Source organism: Symphodus melops (assembly GCF_947650265.1).
Source record: "Symphodus melops genome assembly, chromosome: 22".
Taxonomy (NCBI): domain Eukaryota; kingdom Metazoa; phylum Chordata; class Actinopteri; order Labriformes; family Labridae; genus Symphodus; species Symphodus melops.
The window spans coordinates 16,417,849-16,439,063 of record NC_136712.1 but is presented as its reverse complement, the minus strand read 5'-3'; the positions used below and the strand labels follow the sequence as shown (position 1 = coordinate 16,439,063).

The 21,215-nt window shown below is 41.1% G+C and overlaps 1 protein-coding gene across 6 annotated transcripts in view; it reads left to right on the top strand.

Moving 5' to 3' along the window:
- plxnc1 (plexin C1) overlaps window positions 1-21,215 on the top strand; it is a 65,820-nt gene that overhangs the window by 21,239 nt on the left and 23,366 nt on the right. For 3 of the 6 annotated variants that reach the window (XM_079335572.1, XM_079335571.1, XM_079335573.1), the window contains 8 exons: window positions 15,435-16,411; window positions 17,037-17,159; window positions 18,949-19,083; window positions 19,187-19,287; window positions 19,363-19,468; window positions 19,710-19,875; window positions 19,995-20,097; window positions 21,029-21,104. In XM_079335572.1, coding sequence (XP_079191698.1) covers window positions 15,435-16,411; window positions 17,037-17,159; window positions 18,949-19,083; window positions 19,187-19,287; window positions 19,363-19,468; window positions 19,710-19,875; window positions 19,995-20,097; window positions 21,029-21,104 — 1,787 coding nt within the window. Of the gene's footprint in view, window positions 1-14,448; window positions 14,590-15,434; window positions 16,412-17,036; window positions 17,160-18,948; window positions 19,084-19,186; window positions 19,288-19,362; window positions 19,469-19,709; window positions 19,876-19,994; window positions 20,098-21,028; window positions 21,105-21,215 lie in introns of those variants that run through there. The other 3 variants (XM_079335574.1, XM_079335576.1, XM_079335575.1) reach the window with 3 other exon arrangements.

The following is a 21,215-nucleotide window of genomic DNA, read 5'->3' as shown; positions in this document are numbered from 1 at the left end:
ACCGCAGCTTTTAGGGACTGCAAATCATTCCTCCCTGGCTGCTGCATAGGTTCTGGAGATCTTCACATGCTGAATCAAGCATCAGAGGCTTCAGTTGACTACTTCCACAACATATTTTTGAGAGTTTTGGACACAATCAGAACTTCCTGATTCGAGCAAAAAGAGTTTCTCCCCTTTGATTTTTTTTTTTAAGACGTCGACGAACGCAATCGGACAGGAGCGCTGAAGAAACCACTGATCCCTGAATCCATAAGGACACGAAGAATCCGGCTCCAGAATCCAGAAGGACAATTAGGACAAGGCTCAAGTCCAATATCTGAATCCTGCTACCTACTCCTGCATTTGCCACGAAGAAAACTTGCCTGAAGCTGCTGATTTGAACATTCAACAAAGTGAAGACCAAATGAACCTTGCAACAATCACTAGGAGTGATTCACAATAAGAGATTTTGGTCTGGGCAGAAATAGCTTTTAGAAATAGGCAATAATTGTGCATTATTGTTGAGGAGTGGACACATGATAAAAATTCTGTTTATCATGTGTTTTATGCTGCTGCATTTGTTTTATTGTGTTCGCCGTTGTTTCATTAAATGCCATGCTAGCTTTCAGTTAATTACCGTAAATTCCGTACTATTGAGCGCACCTGGATATAAGCCGCACCGGCTAAAAATAAGTAAATAAATGTATTTGTACATATATAAGCCGCACTTGATTATAAGCCGCAGGTGTCCACGCTATAACAAGAGCTATTTACACAGACGTAGGCTACCGGTAACATCCGCAAATACTGTAGCGTCCGTACGGACGTTAAAGGACGACGAGAGCGTTCAAATAATAACTTTTAATAACCCGATCACTGTCGGCCGTGACCACGCCGTTTACAGCAGAGAGCAACACATAAGTTGCCGTAACAATCCAACTCTCTCCCCCAGCGTTCTCTCATACAGCCACTCAACATGTTCTCGCTGGTGCATTCACTGACTCTCCACATAATCGGAATTATGACCACATTATCAACTACTGACTTTACAACATGAACCGTTACAATACGAAGCCTAGCCGACGGTGTCTGTAACACGGCTGAAGAAAAAGATGACCGTAATATATTTCACAAGAAAAAGTCCATCCATTCACTGCCTCAGAATGACTTCATTACTCACTTCCTCAGTCTCTGTTGTCGCTGTCAGTGTCATCTTAACGTGCAGCAGCTCTGTTAGCTTCTTTGACAGCCAGGTCGATCGCCTTTAACTTGAAAGCTGCATCATATGTATTTCTCCGTGTGTTTTCCATCATGAGGGTGCGTGCATGAAGCGCAAAATGACTGATATTAAGATCCGACGTGACGAAGTCAAATGTTTTTGCGGCAGAAGCTCATTGTCCCCCATAAAAAATCCATGCATTAGCCGCACCGGAGTAGAAGCCGCAGTGCTCGAAGTGTGAGAAAAAAGTAGCGGCTTATAGTCCGGAATTTACGGTACTTTCACCATCAGAAAGACCAGTGTACCGTTGAACCAAAGTCCGGCCACTGGCTTCCTGGTGTTTAAGTAATAGTTGCTGAACTCAGCTCAGAGAGCTTCAGCTGTTTCATTGGGTGGCCACATGGCTATTTCTTTTTGTCCACCATCTTGACCATGTGAGGTGACCACATGGTGCTTTGTCCCCCTCAGCCATCTTGTTTTTCTCACACACGCATACGCACAAAACGTTTGTTTGTTTGTGTTTGTTCCCTGTAGATTAGTTTATAACAGTTGTTTGTTTGATTGAGTTTCATTAATTCACTTGATGTTTCTTTGTTGAATAAATTGTTATAATTTAAAGAGCAGTTGTTTTTGACTTCTGTGTATTTGCATTGGGACATAGGCTGGGTGAAAGGGCTCTGTGTTTGGATTCACGCCTTCAGTTGAATACAGATTGTTAATTATTAGTGATATTGGTATTTAATTAAGTAATTTTGAGACTGATATTTGTAATATTTTGGTTGTTCCCTGATTTCAGGGTGGTGCCTTGAGGTTTATTAAACTCAGTTTAATAATAAATTATTGATTTATATTAATAATTAAAGAAAGTTAATTATTAATGCTAATTTGACAACCAAATATTACATTATAAAACCCAACCTAATTGCTGGTCAGGTATTCGCTCCTGAAAACCCCAACATTATGGTGCCCCGTGTGAGGCCCAACAGTAGCTTGGTACAATAATAAGAGTAAAAACAAAAGAATTGAATCTCCCAAACCTCAGGAAAGCATCTCTGAAACACATCTCCATAATCTTTTAACAAACTGAGGGAACCGCATTTGTGGTGTGATTTTTGTTTTGTGGACCTTTTTTTACTTTTCTGTTATACCTGCTTGAACAATTATTCATAATAATAACATTACATATAGTGGTAATAATTTTCTTTATCACTTTTAGGCTTTGATGAAAATTATTTTTCTGAAAGGTTTTATGAGAAGAGCAGCCATCTGCCTGTGTAAAATGATAAATAAAGAAGCCTCAAAGCTGTTTCTTCTGCTACAAATTAGACAATTTCCTCCAAGTCAGCGTGGTTCTCACTTAAGCTAAAGCTTCCTTATGTTTGTACAGACGGCTGCTCCTTCTCTGATATAACTGTAAAGTAAAACAACTTTACTCTAGCCAATTTACTTTTAATTTTAACTTTTTAGTCGTAAATTTATGACTTTATTCTTGCTAATTTATGACATTATTCGAGTACATTTCTGACTTTATTTTTGTCCTTTTCTGACTATTCTCATATACATTCACTTTACATTCAATTTAGATAAATCAAAACAAACAGTCAAAGTTGTAATGTGTCATATAGAATAGACAACATTTAAATCAGCAGGACATGAGGAATCTTTGTTTGGTACATGGATGACTATATGACTATCTATTCTGTTTTTAACTTGTTATATAAAGCATATTTATAGGAACCGGATTATAATTATAAAAAACAGAAGCATTTTTTTTCTTTCACCACGGCTTCATTACAAACCACATCCTGAGTGTTCTTTTAACATCTGATGTGCGACAGGAAATGACAGTCACAAACAAACTTTAATCATTTCTCAACCTAGCTTAATAATTATAGTAAAGACAATATTGATGTTTATTTTTAAAGGGCTTTACACATTTGTAACGTTGGTTTTGACAAGAGCTTTAAAAAACAAAGATTCCAACAATAAAATCAGAATAAAATCTGGCCAGTTTGGGGTAAGCATGGCTGTTAGAGCCATTCTGTACTGTGTGTTCATGTCATTACCTGATTGCCACAGTAGGTGGCGTATTGGACAGCAGTAAGGTGGAAATAGGATAAATAGAAGAAGAAGTGATTGTTCCTCAGGTGTGCTGCTTACCGGGGAGAAGCACACAGTTTTTGACCGCCGTTTAGAGGCAAATAATTGAACATTTTCTTTTGTTCGTTTCTTTTTGTTTGCAATCAAAGTGCGAGTAAACAGTGGCTTTATTGGTATACATTGGTAATAAATACATCTTGAACCAGTCCGCAGATGTGTGATTTAAAAACGTGAAGCAGCCGAAGGACGACGTGTCAACTACGAATTTCCCGGTAGCAGCCCCTCACTGTGGCTTAGGTTTCTTTTCTTTTCTTTTTAGTTTCAGTAAAATCAAGTCACTACACAAGTCAAAAACTTCGCTTCAGCTAGTTCGATTAGTTTGCTATCGTTCATGGAGGAAGACGCGACGCTGGATTTCCTGTTTTTGCTGTAGCTCGGAGGATGTTTACAACCGTTGCCTGGCGACGCAACGATCATCAGCTGATTCATTCATCCGGATTGCGACATCACGGCGCCCACCGTTTCTAAGGTAAAAGGTAGCGCTACCAACTGTATGGCCATACTAAATGTGTGCACACAACCTTGCGAGTGTAAATCCAATGCATTGGTCGCTAAACTAACACTGGTAAACTGAACTGTAACTCGTTGCTTTCATCTCGGAGGTGCGTTGCGGTGTGAATTAAAGACATTAAAGACATTATGGACGGTAAAACAGACGCGGCGGCTGCGCAGCCAGTGGCTGATGCAGCCTCTGTGGAAGAGAGAGATGTTAATGAGATAGAAACTGTAAAAAGTAAAAGGTCTATTACATTAACACACAAAGCTCTTGTTGCAAAGGTGGAAAAGTTACAAAATGTAAGAAAAGATAAATTAAGTAAGGCTAAAAACCTAAGAAATGTAACTCAAGAGCTTATGCAGAGTGGCAATACAAATGAGATAAAACACACATTGGAAAAAATTGGGCTTTTGTGTGGGGAAGCTAAAGATGCTCATGTGGCTCTGTTGCCTTTAATGTCCATTGAAGAAAGGGACAAACAAGACACTTGGTTTGCTGCAAAAATGATTGTTGAAAGTGGTTTCATTTCTGAGGTTGAAAAATGGTTGGTACATGATCATGGTGGTGAAGATGATGATGTTCACCCTGATGACAGCATATCAAATGTTGCCAGTAGACATTCTCATTGGAAAAGCATATGTAGTGGTAAAGAAAGTAACAAAAGTGGTAAAAGCAGTAATAAAAGTGGCAAATCTACAGCTTCATCCCGCCTTAAAGTGGAAGCAGAAAGGGCTGCACTTCTCGCTAGAGCCGCAGCTTTAAAAGGGGCCCAGGAAGAGCAACTGAGAAGACAAAGAGAGCAGCTTGAGATTGATGCTGAAATAGCTGCATCCACTGCAAAGTTAGCAGTTTTTCAAGCTGCCACAGAATGTTCCAGTAAATCACAAGCACCTTCTGATGGAATGAATTCCTACTTACAAAGGAATAAAGAACAAACCCCAAATTCAAAAGGACTTAATCCTGCAGCGAACTCATTCAAACCACACACATGGAGTGCAATGCCAAAGGACAGCTTCACAGTAGCCCAAAAGGATTCAAGTGAATGTAACACACACTCTGCAGAGGGAAACCCACAGCAAACCCTTGGATCCAAATATGAAACAAAATGGAAACCGGAAACATTTGGAATGAACCAGTATGGAAACACAGAACAAAGCCCCTCTCTGCCAGTCCACAATGGAACAACAGCATCTATATTCTGTACCAGTACAAGGAGACCTGTGCACCATAATGCACCGACAAAATGAAATCACAGCGGCTCTGGTTCAACAACAGAACCTAATGTCCTTGCCTTCTCGGGACATTACAGCATTCGATGGAGATCCTCTTCAGTATAAAACCTTCATAAGAGCATTTGAACATACTGTGGAATCAAAGGCTAGCAAAGCTGACTGCCTTTATTTCTTAGAACAATTTACAAGAGGGCAGCCCAGAGAATTGGTCAGGAGTTGTCAGCACATGAGTCCTGACAGAGGTTACCAACAGGCTAAAGAGCTTCTCCAAGAACACTTTGGAAACCAATATAGGATTGGTGCAGCCTATATAGAGAAGGCTTTGGCTTGGCCTGCAGTGAAGACAGAGGATGTGGTAGCCCTTCAAGCCTTTTCACTATTTCTGCGAAGTTGTTGCAACGTAATGGAGGAACTTCAATATGTGCAAGAGCTGGACATGCCAACGAACATGAGAGCAATCATGACAAAGTTGCCATTTAAGTACAGGGAAAAATGGAGGATACGGGCACATGAAATACTAGAAAGGTCTAATCGCAGAGCTTGCTTTAAAGATATGGTCTCATTTATTGAACGGCAGGTCAAGATCATTTCTGATCCACTTTTTGGGAACATCCAAGACATGGTATGTGGAGGACCTGCAGTAAAAAGTGTTGACAAATTCAAACTACACTCAAAATTCAGCAAGGTCAAAGGTAACAGCTTCGCCACAGTTACTGTAAGTGATGCAGCTCAGGAATATGAAACTTCAAGCTCAGTCACGCAAAAGCCGGATTTAAACCGAAGCATTCAAGAACCGTGTGTTTGCTGCTCTCAATTGCACAGGCTGGAGGAATGTCCAAAACTAAAGGAGAAGAAGCATCGGGACAAAATTGATTTTTTGATGGAAAAGGGGATGTGTTTTGGCTGCCTGTGTAGTGGACACAGGAGCAAGTATTGCGACAGACGCTTAACTTGCAAAGATTGTGGTCAGAGCCATCCTACGGTGCTTCATATCTCTGGAAAGATAAGAGCCAGCACAGGAAGTGAACACACTGAGGGTACTGCACATGTTAAACAACCTTCATCAGAAACTTGTGGTCATACAGGGGCCGGAAAGGAGAATAGCATTTTGTCTATTGTGCCAGTCCAAATTAAATCCATCAAGGGCAGTAGGATAATACAAACATATGCATTCCTGGATCCTGGGAGTACAGCTACTTTCTGCTCAGAGCAACTTATGCAAAGGCTGAATATTACTGGTAGGAGAACCAGTTTCCTTCTGCGCACTATGGGACAGGAAAAGGTTGTTTCAGCAAGCACCCTAAATGGGTTGGAGGTGGCTGGTCTTGGCAGTAACAGCTTCTACAGTCTCCCAGAAGTGCTCACACAAAATAAAATGCCTGTAACCACCAGCAACATTATCACACAGGGAGAACTGCAGAAATGGCCATATCTCTCTGGTGTACAGATCCCATGCATTGATGCTGATGTTGAACTGTTGATTGGCACGAACACCCCTAAGGTATTGGAACCATGGGAGGTCATCAACAGCAGAGATAATGGCCCATATGCAATACGAACTGTACTTGGCTGGGTAGTTAATGGGCCACTTCGCGATGAAGAGAGCAGCAGGCCTAAATCAGGGTTCTCGGTGGCTGCGGTCAATAGGATTTCTGTCTGTAAGCTGGAGGAAATGTTGAGCAACCAATACAGTCATGACTTCAATGAGCGAAGCTCAGAAGAACAAGGAGTGTCAAGAGAGGATATCAAGTTCTTAAAGATGATGGATGACTCAACACTGCTGCAGGATGGACATTACAGCTTAAAGATGCCCTTCAGAAAGGACCAGCTCTCGCTTCCTAACAACCTCTCTATGGTTAAGCAAAGGCTGCTGGGATTAAAAAGGAAGTTCAAGAAAGATGAACTATTTCACAAAGAATACACCAGCTTCTTTACTGATGTAATTAACAACGGCTATGCAGAAAAGGTGTCTCAACATCAGCTGGAAGGTGAAAATGGAAAGCTGTGGTATATACCCCATCATGGTGTGTACCATTCCAAAAAAGGTACACTGCGTGTTGTCTTTGACTGTTCAGCTGAGTTTAAGGGAACTTCACTCAACAGCCAGTTGCTACAAGGTCCAAACCTCACTAGTTCACTGTTGGGTGTTCTAGTCAGATTTAGACAGGAGCCAGTGGCGTTTATGGGAGACATTAAATCTATGTTTTATCAAGTTAAGGTGGCTGAAGAGGACAGAGACTTCCTACGTTTTTTGTGGTGGCCTGAGGGCAATGTGAACCAAGAGCCAGAAGAATTTCGGATGACCGTTCATTTGTTCGGGGCAGTTTCTTCCCCAAGTTGTGCCAGTTATGCACTCAGAAGAACTGCAGAGGACAATCAGGCTAACTTCTCACTAGAGGTTGTGGAAACTGTCAGAAGGAACTTTTATGTTGATGACTGTTTGAAGAGCTCACACTCGGATGAGGAAGCAGTTGCCATGGTTCAAGCTCTCACCAAAATCTGTCAAAGGGGAGGCTTCACTTTGACAAAGTGGATCAGTAATAGCCGGGTAGTACTGCAAACCATCGAAGAGGCGCACAGAGCGAAAGACTTGAAAGAACTGGATCTGGATAAAGATGAGCTTCCAGTCGAACGTGCTCTTGGGCTTCAATGGTGTGTGGAGTCAGACACATTTAAGTTTAAAATGGCGATGAAGGAACAACCACAGAGCAGGCGAGGAATGTTGTCCATTATCAGCTCGGTTTATGATCCTCTGGGTTTTCTTGCCCCTGTAACCCTCCCTGCCAAAGTCATTCTACAGGAGCTCTGTCGGAGACGTTGTGGATGGGATGACAACATACCTGCAGACATTGGTCATCAGTGGAGAAGGTGGGTGGAAGACCTCAAAGGGTTGTCAGAATTCAAAGTTGAAAGATGTATCAAGCCCAAAGACTTTGAACAGTCTATTAAGGCAGAGCTGCACAACTTCTCGGATGCTTGTCAGGATGGATTTGGTACTGTTACTTACCTCAGGATTGAAAATCGTGAGATGGTTCATGTTTGTTTCCTGTTGGGTAAGGCAAGAGTCACCCCTTTAAAGCCAATAACCATTCCCCGTCTGGAGCTGACAGCTGCTGTTTTGGCTGTGCGAGTGGATCGGATGTTGAGAGCGGAGTTGGAGCTGCCACTGGGCCAATCAACTTTCTGGACAGACAGCACTGCAGTGCTGAAGTACATAAAAAATGAGGATAAGCGTTTCCACATGTTTGTAGCAAATAGGGTGTCAACTATTAGAGATGCCACCAAAGTCTCTCAGTGGAGGTATATTAATACCAAAGACAACCCTGCAGACTATGCCTCCAGAGGTATGAAGGTTCGAGATCTGCTGAATGGGGGTAGCTGGATTGAGGGCCCGAAGTTTCTCTTTGATTCAGAAAAAGATTGGCCTGCAGACATCACAGAAGTCACAATTGCAGATGATGATGATTTGGAGGTCAAAAAAGAAGTTACAGTAAACGCCATTATTACTCAGGACTCTCCAACTGCTACAGATCAGCTCTTATTGTACTTTTCGGATTGGAGGAGACTCAAAGTGGCAGTGGCATGGTTTCTCAGATGGAAGACAATTCTGATGCAGTTAAAACAAAAGAGGAGGGACTTGCATGCTTTCGGACTCCACAGCAAGGAGGCAGAAGGATCATCTCTCAACGTGTCATTGGAGATGAAAAGGGCCAAAACAGCCATCAAAGGCCAGGTCTTGTCAGCTCAGGATATCTTGGATGCTGAAATGGCTGTCATTCGCTATAGTCAACAAAAAAGGTTCAAGGAAGAAATTGCTGCCCTATCAGCTGGAAATTCTGTGCCAAGAGACAGTTCGGTGTACAAGCTTGATCCACATTTGCAGGAGGGATTTTTGAGAGTCGGCGGACGATTGAGTAAAGCTGCTTTGCCAGAAGAGACTAAGCATCCACTCATTTTGTCAAAAGATCAACACATCTCTACACTCATATTGAGGCATATTCACCAACAGGTGGGACATAGTGGAAGAAATCACACTCTGTCAAAGCTGCGCAAGAAGTTTTGGATAACAAATTCCAATGCAGCTGTGAGGAAAATTATATCACAGTGCTGCTTCTGCAGGCGATATCAGGGAAATGTAGGCGAGCAAAAAATGGCGGACCTACCGAAGGAAAGACTTCTTCCTGATCTCCCTCCCTTTACAAATGTCGGAGTAGATTACTTCGGACCTTTGGAAGTAAAGAGAGGTCGAAGTCTCTGTAAACGCTATGGTGTCATCTTCACTTGTCTTGCAAGCAGAGCCATTCATCTGGAAGTAGCTCCATCACTGGATACTGATGCATGTATTAACGCTATTAGAAGGTTTATCAGTCGAAGAGGACAAGTGTCCAGCATGCGCTCAGATAATGGAACCAATTTTGTGGGAGCAGAGAAAGAACTGAGGGAAGCAGTATCATCATTAAATCACAACCTGATACAGGGAGCTTTTTTGCAAGATGGCATCCAGTGGAACTTTAACCCACCTTCAGCATCGCACCATGGTGGTGTCTGGGAACGTACTATCAGGATGGTGAGGAAAGTTCTCACTGCTGTGCTGCACCTGCAAACTCTGGATGATGACAGTCTTCATACAGTCCTGTGTGAGGTTGAGTCTATACTAAATGGTCGCCCCCTAACCAAACTCTCAGATGATCCTAGTGACCTCGAGCCTCTCACCCCTAATCACATTCTTCTAATGAAAGGGAAACCAGTCATGTCACCTGGACTTTTTGATAAGAATGATGTATATGTGAAAAGGAGATGGCGACAAGTTCAGTATATTGCCGATCTATTTTGGAAAAGATGGGTACAGGAATACCTCCCCCTGTTGCAAGAACGCCAGAAATGGAATCAGAAAAGGAGGAATTTCGTTCCTGGAGACATTGTTGTTGTAATGGATTCAACTGCTCCTCGTGGATCTTGGCTTCTGGGCAGAATATTGAAAACTTTCCCAGACAAAAAGGGTTTAGTACGCTCTGTGAGTCTCCAGACAAAGACAAACGTCTTGGAAAGACCTGTCAATAAGCTTTGCCTGCTGCAGGAAGCCACAAGCAATCATGGATGAGAAAAAGTGACTTAAAAAATAAATAAACAAAAACAGGTTATGTTTACAAATGGTTGAGGGTTTTTTTTTATTTTATTATTATTTTTATTATTTATGGTTTGGTTCACTCTATGTGCATGTCACTTAAGTTATGGCTCTATTCGTTTACACATGAAAGTAATTGTAATGTCTGTGGTCATTCAATTAGGGGCCGGTGTGTTAGAGCCATTCTGTACTGTGTGTTCATGTCATTACCTGATTGCCACAGTAGGTGGCGTATTGGACAGCAGTAAGGTGGAAATAGGATAAATAGAAGAAGAAGTGATTGTTCCTCAGGTGTGCTGCTTACCGGGGAGAAGCACACAGTTTTTGACCGCCGTTTAGAGGCAAATAATTGAACATTTTCTTTTGTTCGTTTCTTTTTGTTTGCAATCAAAGTGCGAGTAAACAGTGGCTTTATTGGTATACATTGGTAATAAATACATCTTGAACCAGTCCGCAGATGTGTGATTTAAAAACGTGAAGCAGCCGAAGGACGACGTGTCAACTACGAATTTCCCGGTAGCAGCCCCTCACTGTGGCTTAGGTTTCTTTTCTTTTCTTTTTAGTTTCAGTAAAATCAAGTCACTACAATGGCTATTAGTAGAGCCAGCTTAGCCTTCATCTCAGGATACAGTTAACGGTAATGAATGGCTACACACACACACACACACACACACACACACACACACAATCCATGTTTTGGAGGGAAAATACACTTCCTTCTTTCAACTCAATTATGAAAGCTGATGGAGTTGAAAAATCCACCTTGCTATAACCTCTAAATCTGCAAAGATAATATCTGTAAACAAAGTAAAAGATTAAAATGTTTTTTCAGTGGTATATTTGCATACAAATGTACATCTATAACATGAATTGTGTTATAACCTTTGTAATGCATCACCTACATCCCCTCCCCTTCTGACTTGTAGAGTATGGACAGACTGTGCTCTACTTATTACAGTGAAGGGCTCATTCTGATGTCAGGATAATGCATCAATTTTAATTTTCACGTTATTATATATTAATTTAACATGCTTATTGTTACATAGGATTTCTGCCAAATCCATTGATGCTTTTATTCTCACCACGAGGTGTCACCAAAAACTATACACTGCATCATTAAGATTTTAAAGGGGACATATAATGAGAAATCCACTTCTACAAGGTTTTTGAACATTTATTTGGGTAACCAAATTGTCTATCCATCCAGTCTTTTGTTTGTGGTCTGCATCAGTCTTAACGCACAGAGAAAAATGCTCTGTCTCAAATTTTCTCAGTTTGTGACATCACAAGTAAAATGAAAACCCCCTCCCCTCCCCTGGTATTTCCTTCCATGGACTCCACCTCCAGACTAGACCAAATCTTTTGCACTGGTCTGCCATTTTTATTGTCTCTACAGAGGAGTGATGTCTACGGGGAAAACTCAGGGAGCGGGGTCATTGCATTTAAAGAGACACACACCAAAACAGAGCGTGCAGAGAGAGCTGGTTTCTACCATAGATATATATAAACACAGATGACGCATGCGGGATTCTCCGGCGTAGCTACACGGTGGCCATCTTGGGTCAGGCAGCTGACGTGCTGCGCTCTATGGGAGCAGATGGAAGGTGAGTGATAAACTTAAACATAAATACTGTGAAGTCCATGAAATATTGACGGATTTACAAACGGTTAGCTTTATTACAAACCTCATTATACGTAGGTATGACACATGATGTTTGTACATGTTGAAATTGCCGCTTTTGTTTTTGAAAAACAACTTAATTGTGAAACATAGTTGTGTCCAGCTTATTTGTGCAAGTTATAAAGGCTGAGACAACAATCAAGATAAATTTAATACTAATACTAATACTAATACGAAACCAATAAAGTTTTTAGACAACTTCATTGATGTCTGTCTGACTGTCTGTGGATGTTGTTGTATTTATTAGCTGTCTAACTTAGAGGCTCCCGTGGGTGCACCTTGTTACATTTATTTTATTCAATATCTCTGTGAATTGTTTTATTTCATTAAAGTTATTAGAAACAAATACTGTTCCTTCTCTGCTCCACCCAGCAGTAACATAATACTGATGTTTATATCTAGAATAAATACAGAGGCTATATTTCACTGTTATGTATTTAGTTATAATTATACGAGAGGTTACTAATTTAACATACCTGGGACAATTAAATGTTGTAAATAATGATTTAATATAAATTTCTTGTGTGTGTAGCCATTGCTTAGGCTATCTGTTTAATATTTATGAAAGATAATGGTTAAAATGAGGCATTTAGTATGCAGAAACAAGCATCTCTGACCATACCGGTTAAGTTTTGGATATTACGGTACGGGTGTTTCTCAGCCAAAACGGGATATTTAACAGCTATGTGTCTGACGTTTATAAGAAATCAATCCATTTAAAAAACGGTTGAAATTTGATGAAGTTAGGGTTATGTAAATAGTACATGCACCATTGACATCAATGTACTGAGCGGGGCCAGCTGCCTGACCCAAGATGGCCGCCACGATGCTACATTGCTCCCCATCAACGAACAGTGCGAATGAGTCATCCTGTGTTTATGGTTTCTACAGGGTCACAAATCTCCTCTGGTGCTTGATTCATGTTATATTTGGACCAAAGCACAGCACAGATGTTTCATTTAGACCACAGCGGACTGTTTGAAAAGGTGGAAAAGTGGGATAATATGTTGTCTTTAAATAAATAAAGCTTGGATTTTTTTCATTACTCCTCTCTATATTGTAGGAAAAAATGCCTGACGACAGAAGTTTTTCGTTGAGGAGCAAAAGAGAAGAAATAGAAAATACCAACAAAAGAGAAGAGAGAAATTAAACAGTGACCCCCAGATAAAACGTGAGATGCAAGAGAACGAAAGACAAAGGTGGAAGAAGTGAGTTCAAGACAACAAAGCAAAGCAAATAAGCAACATGGGAGACAGGGCAAAAGAGAGAGTATTGGAGAGATGCAAAGAAAAGGTTGCGAAAGGGAAAAGAAGAGAATTAATAGAGCGGAAGGAAGGCGAAGGAGAGAGGAACACAGGAGAAGAGGAAAGTACAGGGAGATGATATAGAGGAGAGGAACAAGTGGTGGAGGAGAAGGCAAGGGATGGGCAAGAAGAGGAGGAGAAGGGCCTTTATTGTTCTACATTGTTTTTTAATAGTCAGTTCAGTGTCAACACCGTCAGATGTATGTTTTTGTTGATTTTTGAAAACTAAAATGTGTTTTTTGTTCAGTTTGTGTTGTTCATGTAATTAAGGACTGTCTGATCTACATCATCCTATGTTCTAAACTATGTAATGATGTGCTAAACTAAAATAAAATGAGTGAATGTGATAGATAGATAGATAGATAGATAGATAGATAGATAGACAGACAGACAGACAGATAGACAGATAGATAGATAGATAGATAGATAGATAGATAGATAGATAGATAGATAGATAGATACAAGGATATAGAGCAATCAATTTAGTGAGTGAATTTGTAAGTTTATCTGACATTGAATTACAAATTCTTGTCCTGAAGCCAGTTATTTGGTCAAGATTGGGCTGCGAACGTCTCTAGTTTGTACTTGCCTGTGAGTGTGTGTGTGTGTGTGTGTGTGTGTGTGTATGGTTTTATATATGTGTGTGTGTGTGTGTGTGTATGGTTTTATATATGTGTGTGTGTGTGTGCGTGCGTGCGTGTGTGTGTATATAGATACACTTACTTGTCCTTTTTCGTATCCTCTTTCAGATAGATAGAGCTGCTGGATTTGTCGACTCTTTGCTGCCCCTGACCGGCCTGATGCTGCTGTATGTCTAAACTAAAGTGAGACGGGGCCCTCTAGTGGCAGCATGCGATAACGCAAGCAAAGGACTTACGACGTACAGTATTTACATCAATGAGGTATGACAAACAGTCATATTTATAATAATAATACACAATGAATAGCATTATAACAAACTCTGAACAAGCCAGCAGGGAGTCCCGTTAATGCATGAGGGTTGTTGTTGTTGTTTTTTTTTCGAACAAAAAATAATTTCAACACACGGACTATCTTTGCAGCTTTGTTGTTTTCTACACATTGCGATGTGACTGACAGCTGGGGCTGCAAGACTGAGAGGCTGATTGATTTAACTGGCAGCAGGTGTGTCTCATTAGAAAAGACTGGGCAGAGATATGATAAGAGATAAGATGTATAAATAAAGATTGATTGATTGATAAGGGGGACGCTGATTCTTTATCAGTGTGATTTTTCCTGTCGCACAGTCAGATCGGCTCGGCTCTCTCTTTTGGGAGAGGCTGTCGTTCGCAGAGGGCTGCCTGCGATAAAGACAGGTAGTGAAGAAATACCAGATCGTGTGTCAGGAAAGGAGGCCTGATACCCCTTTTAGACAGTCAGTATATTTCTTCTTCCTTGCGTACTGACGTGTAATATAATTGTGTATTAGTGTGGGGCGGGCTTGGGATAGCCTGTTGGGGCAGCCGAAGGGTCTCTCTTTCGTGTGGCGTTCACGTGTGCAGTTTTTTATAAATGTGTGATGTGCCTCCAGTAGAGGGTGTAGCGGGGTGTGTTAAACTGGAGGTCTAGCCCTGTGTGTAGTGGACAATGGGGAAGGCCTTTTTTGCTGTTCAAGTGGGTAACTGGATGCCCCGCTGTAGCACGTCTACTCCATTTTAATAAACTATATTTTCACTGTGTATAATATAATATATTCTGTGTTGTACGTTGTGAGGTTGCATTCGGTGGTCATGTGGTGGATCTGACTTCGCAGCAGTAATTTCCTGTCAGTGTCTTTTGAAACCCAACATTCATAACAATATAAAATAGTGCAGTACTGGTTCATTTCGACAAGAAAACGATGAAAGCAGGGCTTCGAGGTAGTCTGTTTGTATTTGTGGAAGTCAAGGATTATGAGGAGTTGGATTATAACTAACCTTAATTATATTGAATGAAAATACAAGATAACATCACGTACCTCGATCTGTACATTAGTACAGATTATCATCATATCGCTGAAATATTATGCTGTCAATGTTTAGTTCCGCTTGGCGCGCGCCCTCCTACTTTCTCACTTTTGGCACTTCTCTTTTTAACTCGGCGCAGCGCGCTTTTACGCACGACTCCAGTGTCTTTCTGTAGCGGTGCAGAGTGTCATGATGACCGTCAGTGTATGAGTGACAAGCTGCCATCGCTGCACGATGATGATCCCCCTGCCTGCTCTGTTTATTCTCTGGGTAGAAGCGGCTCAGTGCCTGGAGCAGAATGGAAGATTTAACTTAAAGGGAGACATCCGTCACTTCGCCGTGTACAATGGCACAGTTTACATCGCTACAGAGGAGATGCTATACCAATTTAACCACGACCTGACTCTGGTCCGGAGTCTGACCCAGAAAGGATTCTTGACACAGATTCCTGGCACATCTGATCTGAAGTTTAGCCGATCTTCTGAAACGTGGAACGTTACGTTCAGTGTCAACATGTTATTGCCGCTTGTTGCAGAAGAAAATGTGATAACTTGCGGGGTTGTTGATAGCGGGTGCGGTTACTGTGAATTGTTGGACTTGAAGAACATTTCCAAAGTGCTGTACTCGGAAAACATCGAGGTAGGCTCTTTGTGGCGCAGCAGTGCGTCCGTGAACTTCCTGGTGAGTGTGGAGACTCGGGCCCGGGCAGAGACTTACATTCTCACCGCCGTGCAGCAATACAAGGTCGAGCCGACAATGTCAGGCAGGGGCTGCCCATCCGTTTCAGATGCTGTGAATCTTCGTAACACGAATAACAATCAAGAAGGCCAAATATTTTCTATTAATAGCGAAGACATAGGTCCTGCGATCAAACGTGAAGACGATGTGGAGTTTGTGGATGGATTTCAGATTAATTCCACCATTTATCTTTTCTCCAATCTGCCTGCAAAAGACAAAACCAACAAAGTTCGTCTCCTCTGGCTTGAAGGCAGCGGAGGCAAACATAAGACTCTGAAGTCGCTCCGAGGCGCAACTCTGAAAGTCTCTGATGGAGAGACAGGACTCCGACTGATCGCCTCCTCGGTGATCCCGGGCGGCCCGCCGGTGCTCTGGAGCGGTGTGTTCAGTGTGGACGGAGGACACTTCAACACCGAGCTGGTGCTGTTTGACATCAGCCCCGATTTCACCGTAAAGAAAGATGAGGACCGGGACTTCTTCGTTGACAAGTCTGACACGTCAAAACTACCAATGGTTCGTCATAATGCAAAACGTTTCAATAGAGCATTAGAAGTTGTCTCATCTTATTCCAGGAGATTTGCTTTTGAGCATTTACTGAAAGGCAACAATTTGAGTCCAGATAAGTTTGGTACAAAATCTTTTATAGCCTACAATATGTTTAGGCCGACGATCTCATGTCCAGTTTTTGCATTTGTTTATTTAGTACATGTGTGAATATTTGTCACATAAATCAGGGGAATCAAACCCTGTTCATGGTGCAATGCTTTCTGCTGGTGACAGCCTGCCCCAGGAAGGAACTAGTTTCTGCTTGGCTGATTGCACAATGAAAATAGATCACTAAAAAAGGAAGACCTTAAAATGTGAGCGCTCAGTTGATGACGCTTTTACTAAGTTGGTTAGTCTAGTGATATGACAAAAAACTTCAAATGTTGCTTCATGTTCCTGCATTCACACGTCGATTGTTTGTAGCTTAACAGTATACAGATTAAACACTAAGGCAAATGGATAAATGTATTTAAACTAAAAAGCAACACACATTTAGGAAGAGCTGCATGTTTTTATTGTATCTGAGGGTACATAAAAGCTAATCCCGTAATACCTTGGTGTAACATGTCTGCTGATCAACTGTGTTCCGCAGCCAATTATACGAAAACCAAAGAAGGTGATCTTCAAGCAGAACTCCATGACCTCTGTGCTGGCTGTGAGACACAAAAACTGGATGGTTTTCTACATCGGGACGGGAGATGGTCAACTTATTAAGGTGAGTATAAAAGGTGAAAATTCACACCAAGATGCAACATCCAGTGTTGCCAAAGGAAGCCATTGTGCTAAAATCTGGGTTCCTCCAGGTTCTATTAACAAAAATAATGGTTTGGCTTTCTACAGCTTGGTTCTTTATCAGTAAGAACTGTTGACAGAGTAGGCAGTGCATTGTAGCTGTTTGTAAAGACTCTACTTCTCTTGAACTGTCATCTTTGTTTGTGTTGTTTTCATCATTTGAAATAAGCTGATGAGCCCGGTCAGGTACATGGCCGGGGCTTCTTTCTGCAACCAAATGATGTGCATTCAGCTTGCCTGCTCTGACTACCTCTGTATGAGCTGGAAGTTAGTTGGAGTCAACATCTCCAGTTTGACAACTTCCATGGTCAGGCTTTATTATGCCTTCCAAACAGCGGCGGTGTCTGCTCTACCTACTGATGTAAACAACACTAAGTATCAGTATCACAGAACATAACGCAGTGTATCAGTCTTTAACCATGTTGGCCCAGATCTGTTGTGAAACATCACCCAGCCCTGTCAGGATAAGTAGAGTGGCAGTGTGCATGGCTGAGTGGAGCGGTTCAAACCACACTAACCGAGCGTGTAAGCAGTTTGCACTTTTCCTCTTTACATAATTTGAAATCACTTCCTGTCACACTTTACCAGAATAAGAGTGGAAAAAAATACCAGCAGCAAGATAGGACAGTAAAACAATGAATAGATCAACAGGTTCAATCATGCAAAGAGATGCAGGAAATATACAAAGGAAAGATGCAAGTGAGACGTAAGACAATTAGCGACATGCTAGAGTCATAGACTGTGGACGAGGGGAGTCTGAAGAGGCCCAATGCAAAAAAAAAACAAGTTTCAGATTACATAATTTACATATTAAGCAATACTACAGTTTTGTTGGGCAGTGGGCCAATCAGAGAATACACCTTCATAGAGGCAAATAAGGTGGTGAGCAAACACATCTGGACTGACCTACAAAAAAACAAACACAACTCCACAATTCTTTTTCCTGTGATGAAACTATTTCTATGTATTTTTTAGTCTATAAGAAACATGCATATAAACCCAACTGACAATCCTTCACTCGTGTTCACACACAGAAATCCTCTGTTATTGCAAACCATGAAGTACCCACAAGTGTTCCATCTCTCCCAGAGGCTTTATGGTGGTCAGGCAACAGCCAAGGGTTAGCGTTACCAATCTGTGTGGAAAGATGAGGCCAAATTATGACGCACAGAGCAATCTATGTGTCGAGCAACAGCGAGCACCTAATACCATAAAACTAATTACAAATGATGATTGATTAAAAATAATAATTATAATTCATGTAATATGCACGACTGGAACTAAGACAATACTTTTTATGCATCAAGTCCCCATTTAACTTGGTCTGCCATGTTTCTGCATATTATTACTTTACCTCTATCTGCTCTGCATGGCGGGTAAAATCTTCTCTCAGATTTCAAGTTGTTGTTAAGGAGCTGTTAAGTGAAGACTTTGTTTGTCCTGAGAACGCATGAATGCATGGTTAAACTGAGCTTTTAGTGGTGTTAGAGGACAACAAAGTGCATCCAAGGTTTTCCATTATGGTTTTGGTCATCAGCTCGCAGGTTGACATGACAAGAGGCTTGAACCACGGACACGGACAGAAATGCAACTGCACCGCTAAAGAATGACCACAACCATTAGCTGCAGCTGCAAATAACTTTGCAGGTGTATCTGTCAGCAGAGCAGCTCAGTCTCACAGAAATATAACAAGGCTGCACGTTCATTTTCAGCTTGCTGTGGACAACAACCACAAAACTACATGTTCCAGAGTGCTCTACAAAACCAGTGATGACCGCAAAGTGTTTCAGACATTACATCTCGATCAGGTCGATCTTAAACATGTGTACGTGCCATTTCAAAACCAGGTAGGACGACTTCTTTTCTGGATATGTTTGTGGTACCTTTGTTTACATTAAGCATGCTGTGTTATAAAGTGTTGCTTTGTGTTGTGTGTTTTCTTTTTAATAGATAAATCGTGTTCCAGTGTCAAAGTGCAGCACATACAAAACATTGCAGAACTGTTGGTCTGCACAGGATCCATACTGTGTTTGGTGCAGCTCTCAAAGAAGGTCAGAGAAAAATCATCTGCAGCTGACGTCTTCATGCAAATAAACACTTGTTAAAAACATGTTTTCACCTCCTAGCTGTACGTTTGAAGATGACTGCAAAGACTCAGACTGGCTGTCCATTCCTGATGATTCTCAACAGAAGATGGTTTCATACAAACTTAAACAGGAAAACATTGGACAGGTGCAGGTTCATATTTGAACTATCATCAGTTTTCATTGAAGGTTCTCAGTGGTCTGGATCATGATAATTTGAAGTATAATCCAAAAGACACTGGATTTAGTTAGTTTCACCTCCACTCTGAAAGATTTGTCCCCAAAAAAAATCATTTCAGAGAAGAGGTGAAACTTTAAGCAAGTACAGCTGCTGTTTGGATGAAACATTGAGTTCATCTTTCTTACTCTCATATCCGGACTTTCCTCAGATCACACTTACCATCCAGATGCATCTGTCGGCTGGCACCAGTGCGCTTTCTAACTTCACCTGTCAATTCTCCACAAGTTCAAGAGAACATTTTAAAATGAACAACCCTCAACTACATTTCCCACAATGCACCTTCATCCTTGAAAATACTACACTTCCTGCTGAAGGTAATAGATTTTTATTAATAAACCAGTGAATTGATATATTTCAAATCAAGGACCTTCACGGTTTTCATGAAATTTAAAAACCGGTAAATATTTACTGTATTATTTTTTTTGTTTAACAGGACTGCCTATTGAACTCAAGGTTAGACTTGGAACGACAGAACTGTTGGAACGGCTAAACCTTCGCAACTGCACCAAGATTAGGGGACAACCTACGTCTGTTTTGTAAGTCTATTATTGTGATAATTATTTATTTATTTATTTAATGGTAAAAAAAAAAGAAAAAGTTTTGTAAGTCTATTATTCATTTTCTACAAATCTTAATAGACAATAAGGAATATTAAATAATAGCTAAAGTTCCTATTTTTCTATCTGAAATGAAGCACAAAATGATGGACCACATACATAGTTTCCTCAAGATGAGCTATCTAAAGAGGAAGTCTGAAAAACAATGTTTTTCCTTCAAATGTTGGGGATTTCCTGTTGTATTTTGGTTTGTCTGAGGCAAGGATAAATTCTATAATTGAATAAGACAGCGGTTCACAGACTAGCCTCCTTAGAAATCTTTGCTGAGGTTCAACATCCATCATGTGCGCACAAATGATCAATAGGAGTGCCTCAAGGTTCAGTACTCGGCCCCCTTCTCTTCTCAATCTACAATTGGTGTAAATATCCACTTCATGGTTTCTTTAACTATTGTATGCTGATGATAGACATCTCTTAGTGTCATTCCTGACAGATGACTTTACAGTCTCAGAAAGAATTTTGTCTTGCCTTGCTGATATGTCTAAATGAATTAATGAACTTCACCTTCAACTCAACCAATTAAAGACTAAGCTCTTTGGCATCCTGGTTCCTCTCAATGCAACCACAAATCAATATCTAGCTTGGACCAACCAAACTCATTCCCACAGAGTCTGCCTGAACCCTAGCTGTCATGGTTAATTGCCCCGACACAAACCTTTCAAGTGGCCCTGTACAGCATCAGGAAGATCAGACCCTGTTAGAGCTGTGTTGGAAAAATGAAACGAACGAGTTCAGGAGAAACCTGTTGTGTGTTGTTCAAAGATCAGGTTAGCTTATACTGGAGTTTTAACCCAAACAATGATATTTTCCCCTGACCAGAAGAAAACTACATAAACTGTTCTGTCTTCAGGTGTCGGCAGTGCATTGATGCTGGGTGTGGCTGGACCGCAAACAGATGTTCCTGGGCAAAGGAAGGAGTAGGAAATGTAATTATTGATATTTTTATTTACTTTTATAACAATGGATTTTCCAGACCTCATGTTGTAGATGCTTTGTCCAGTGCTGAATTAGAACATCAATGCAGTAGCACCATTATA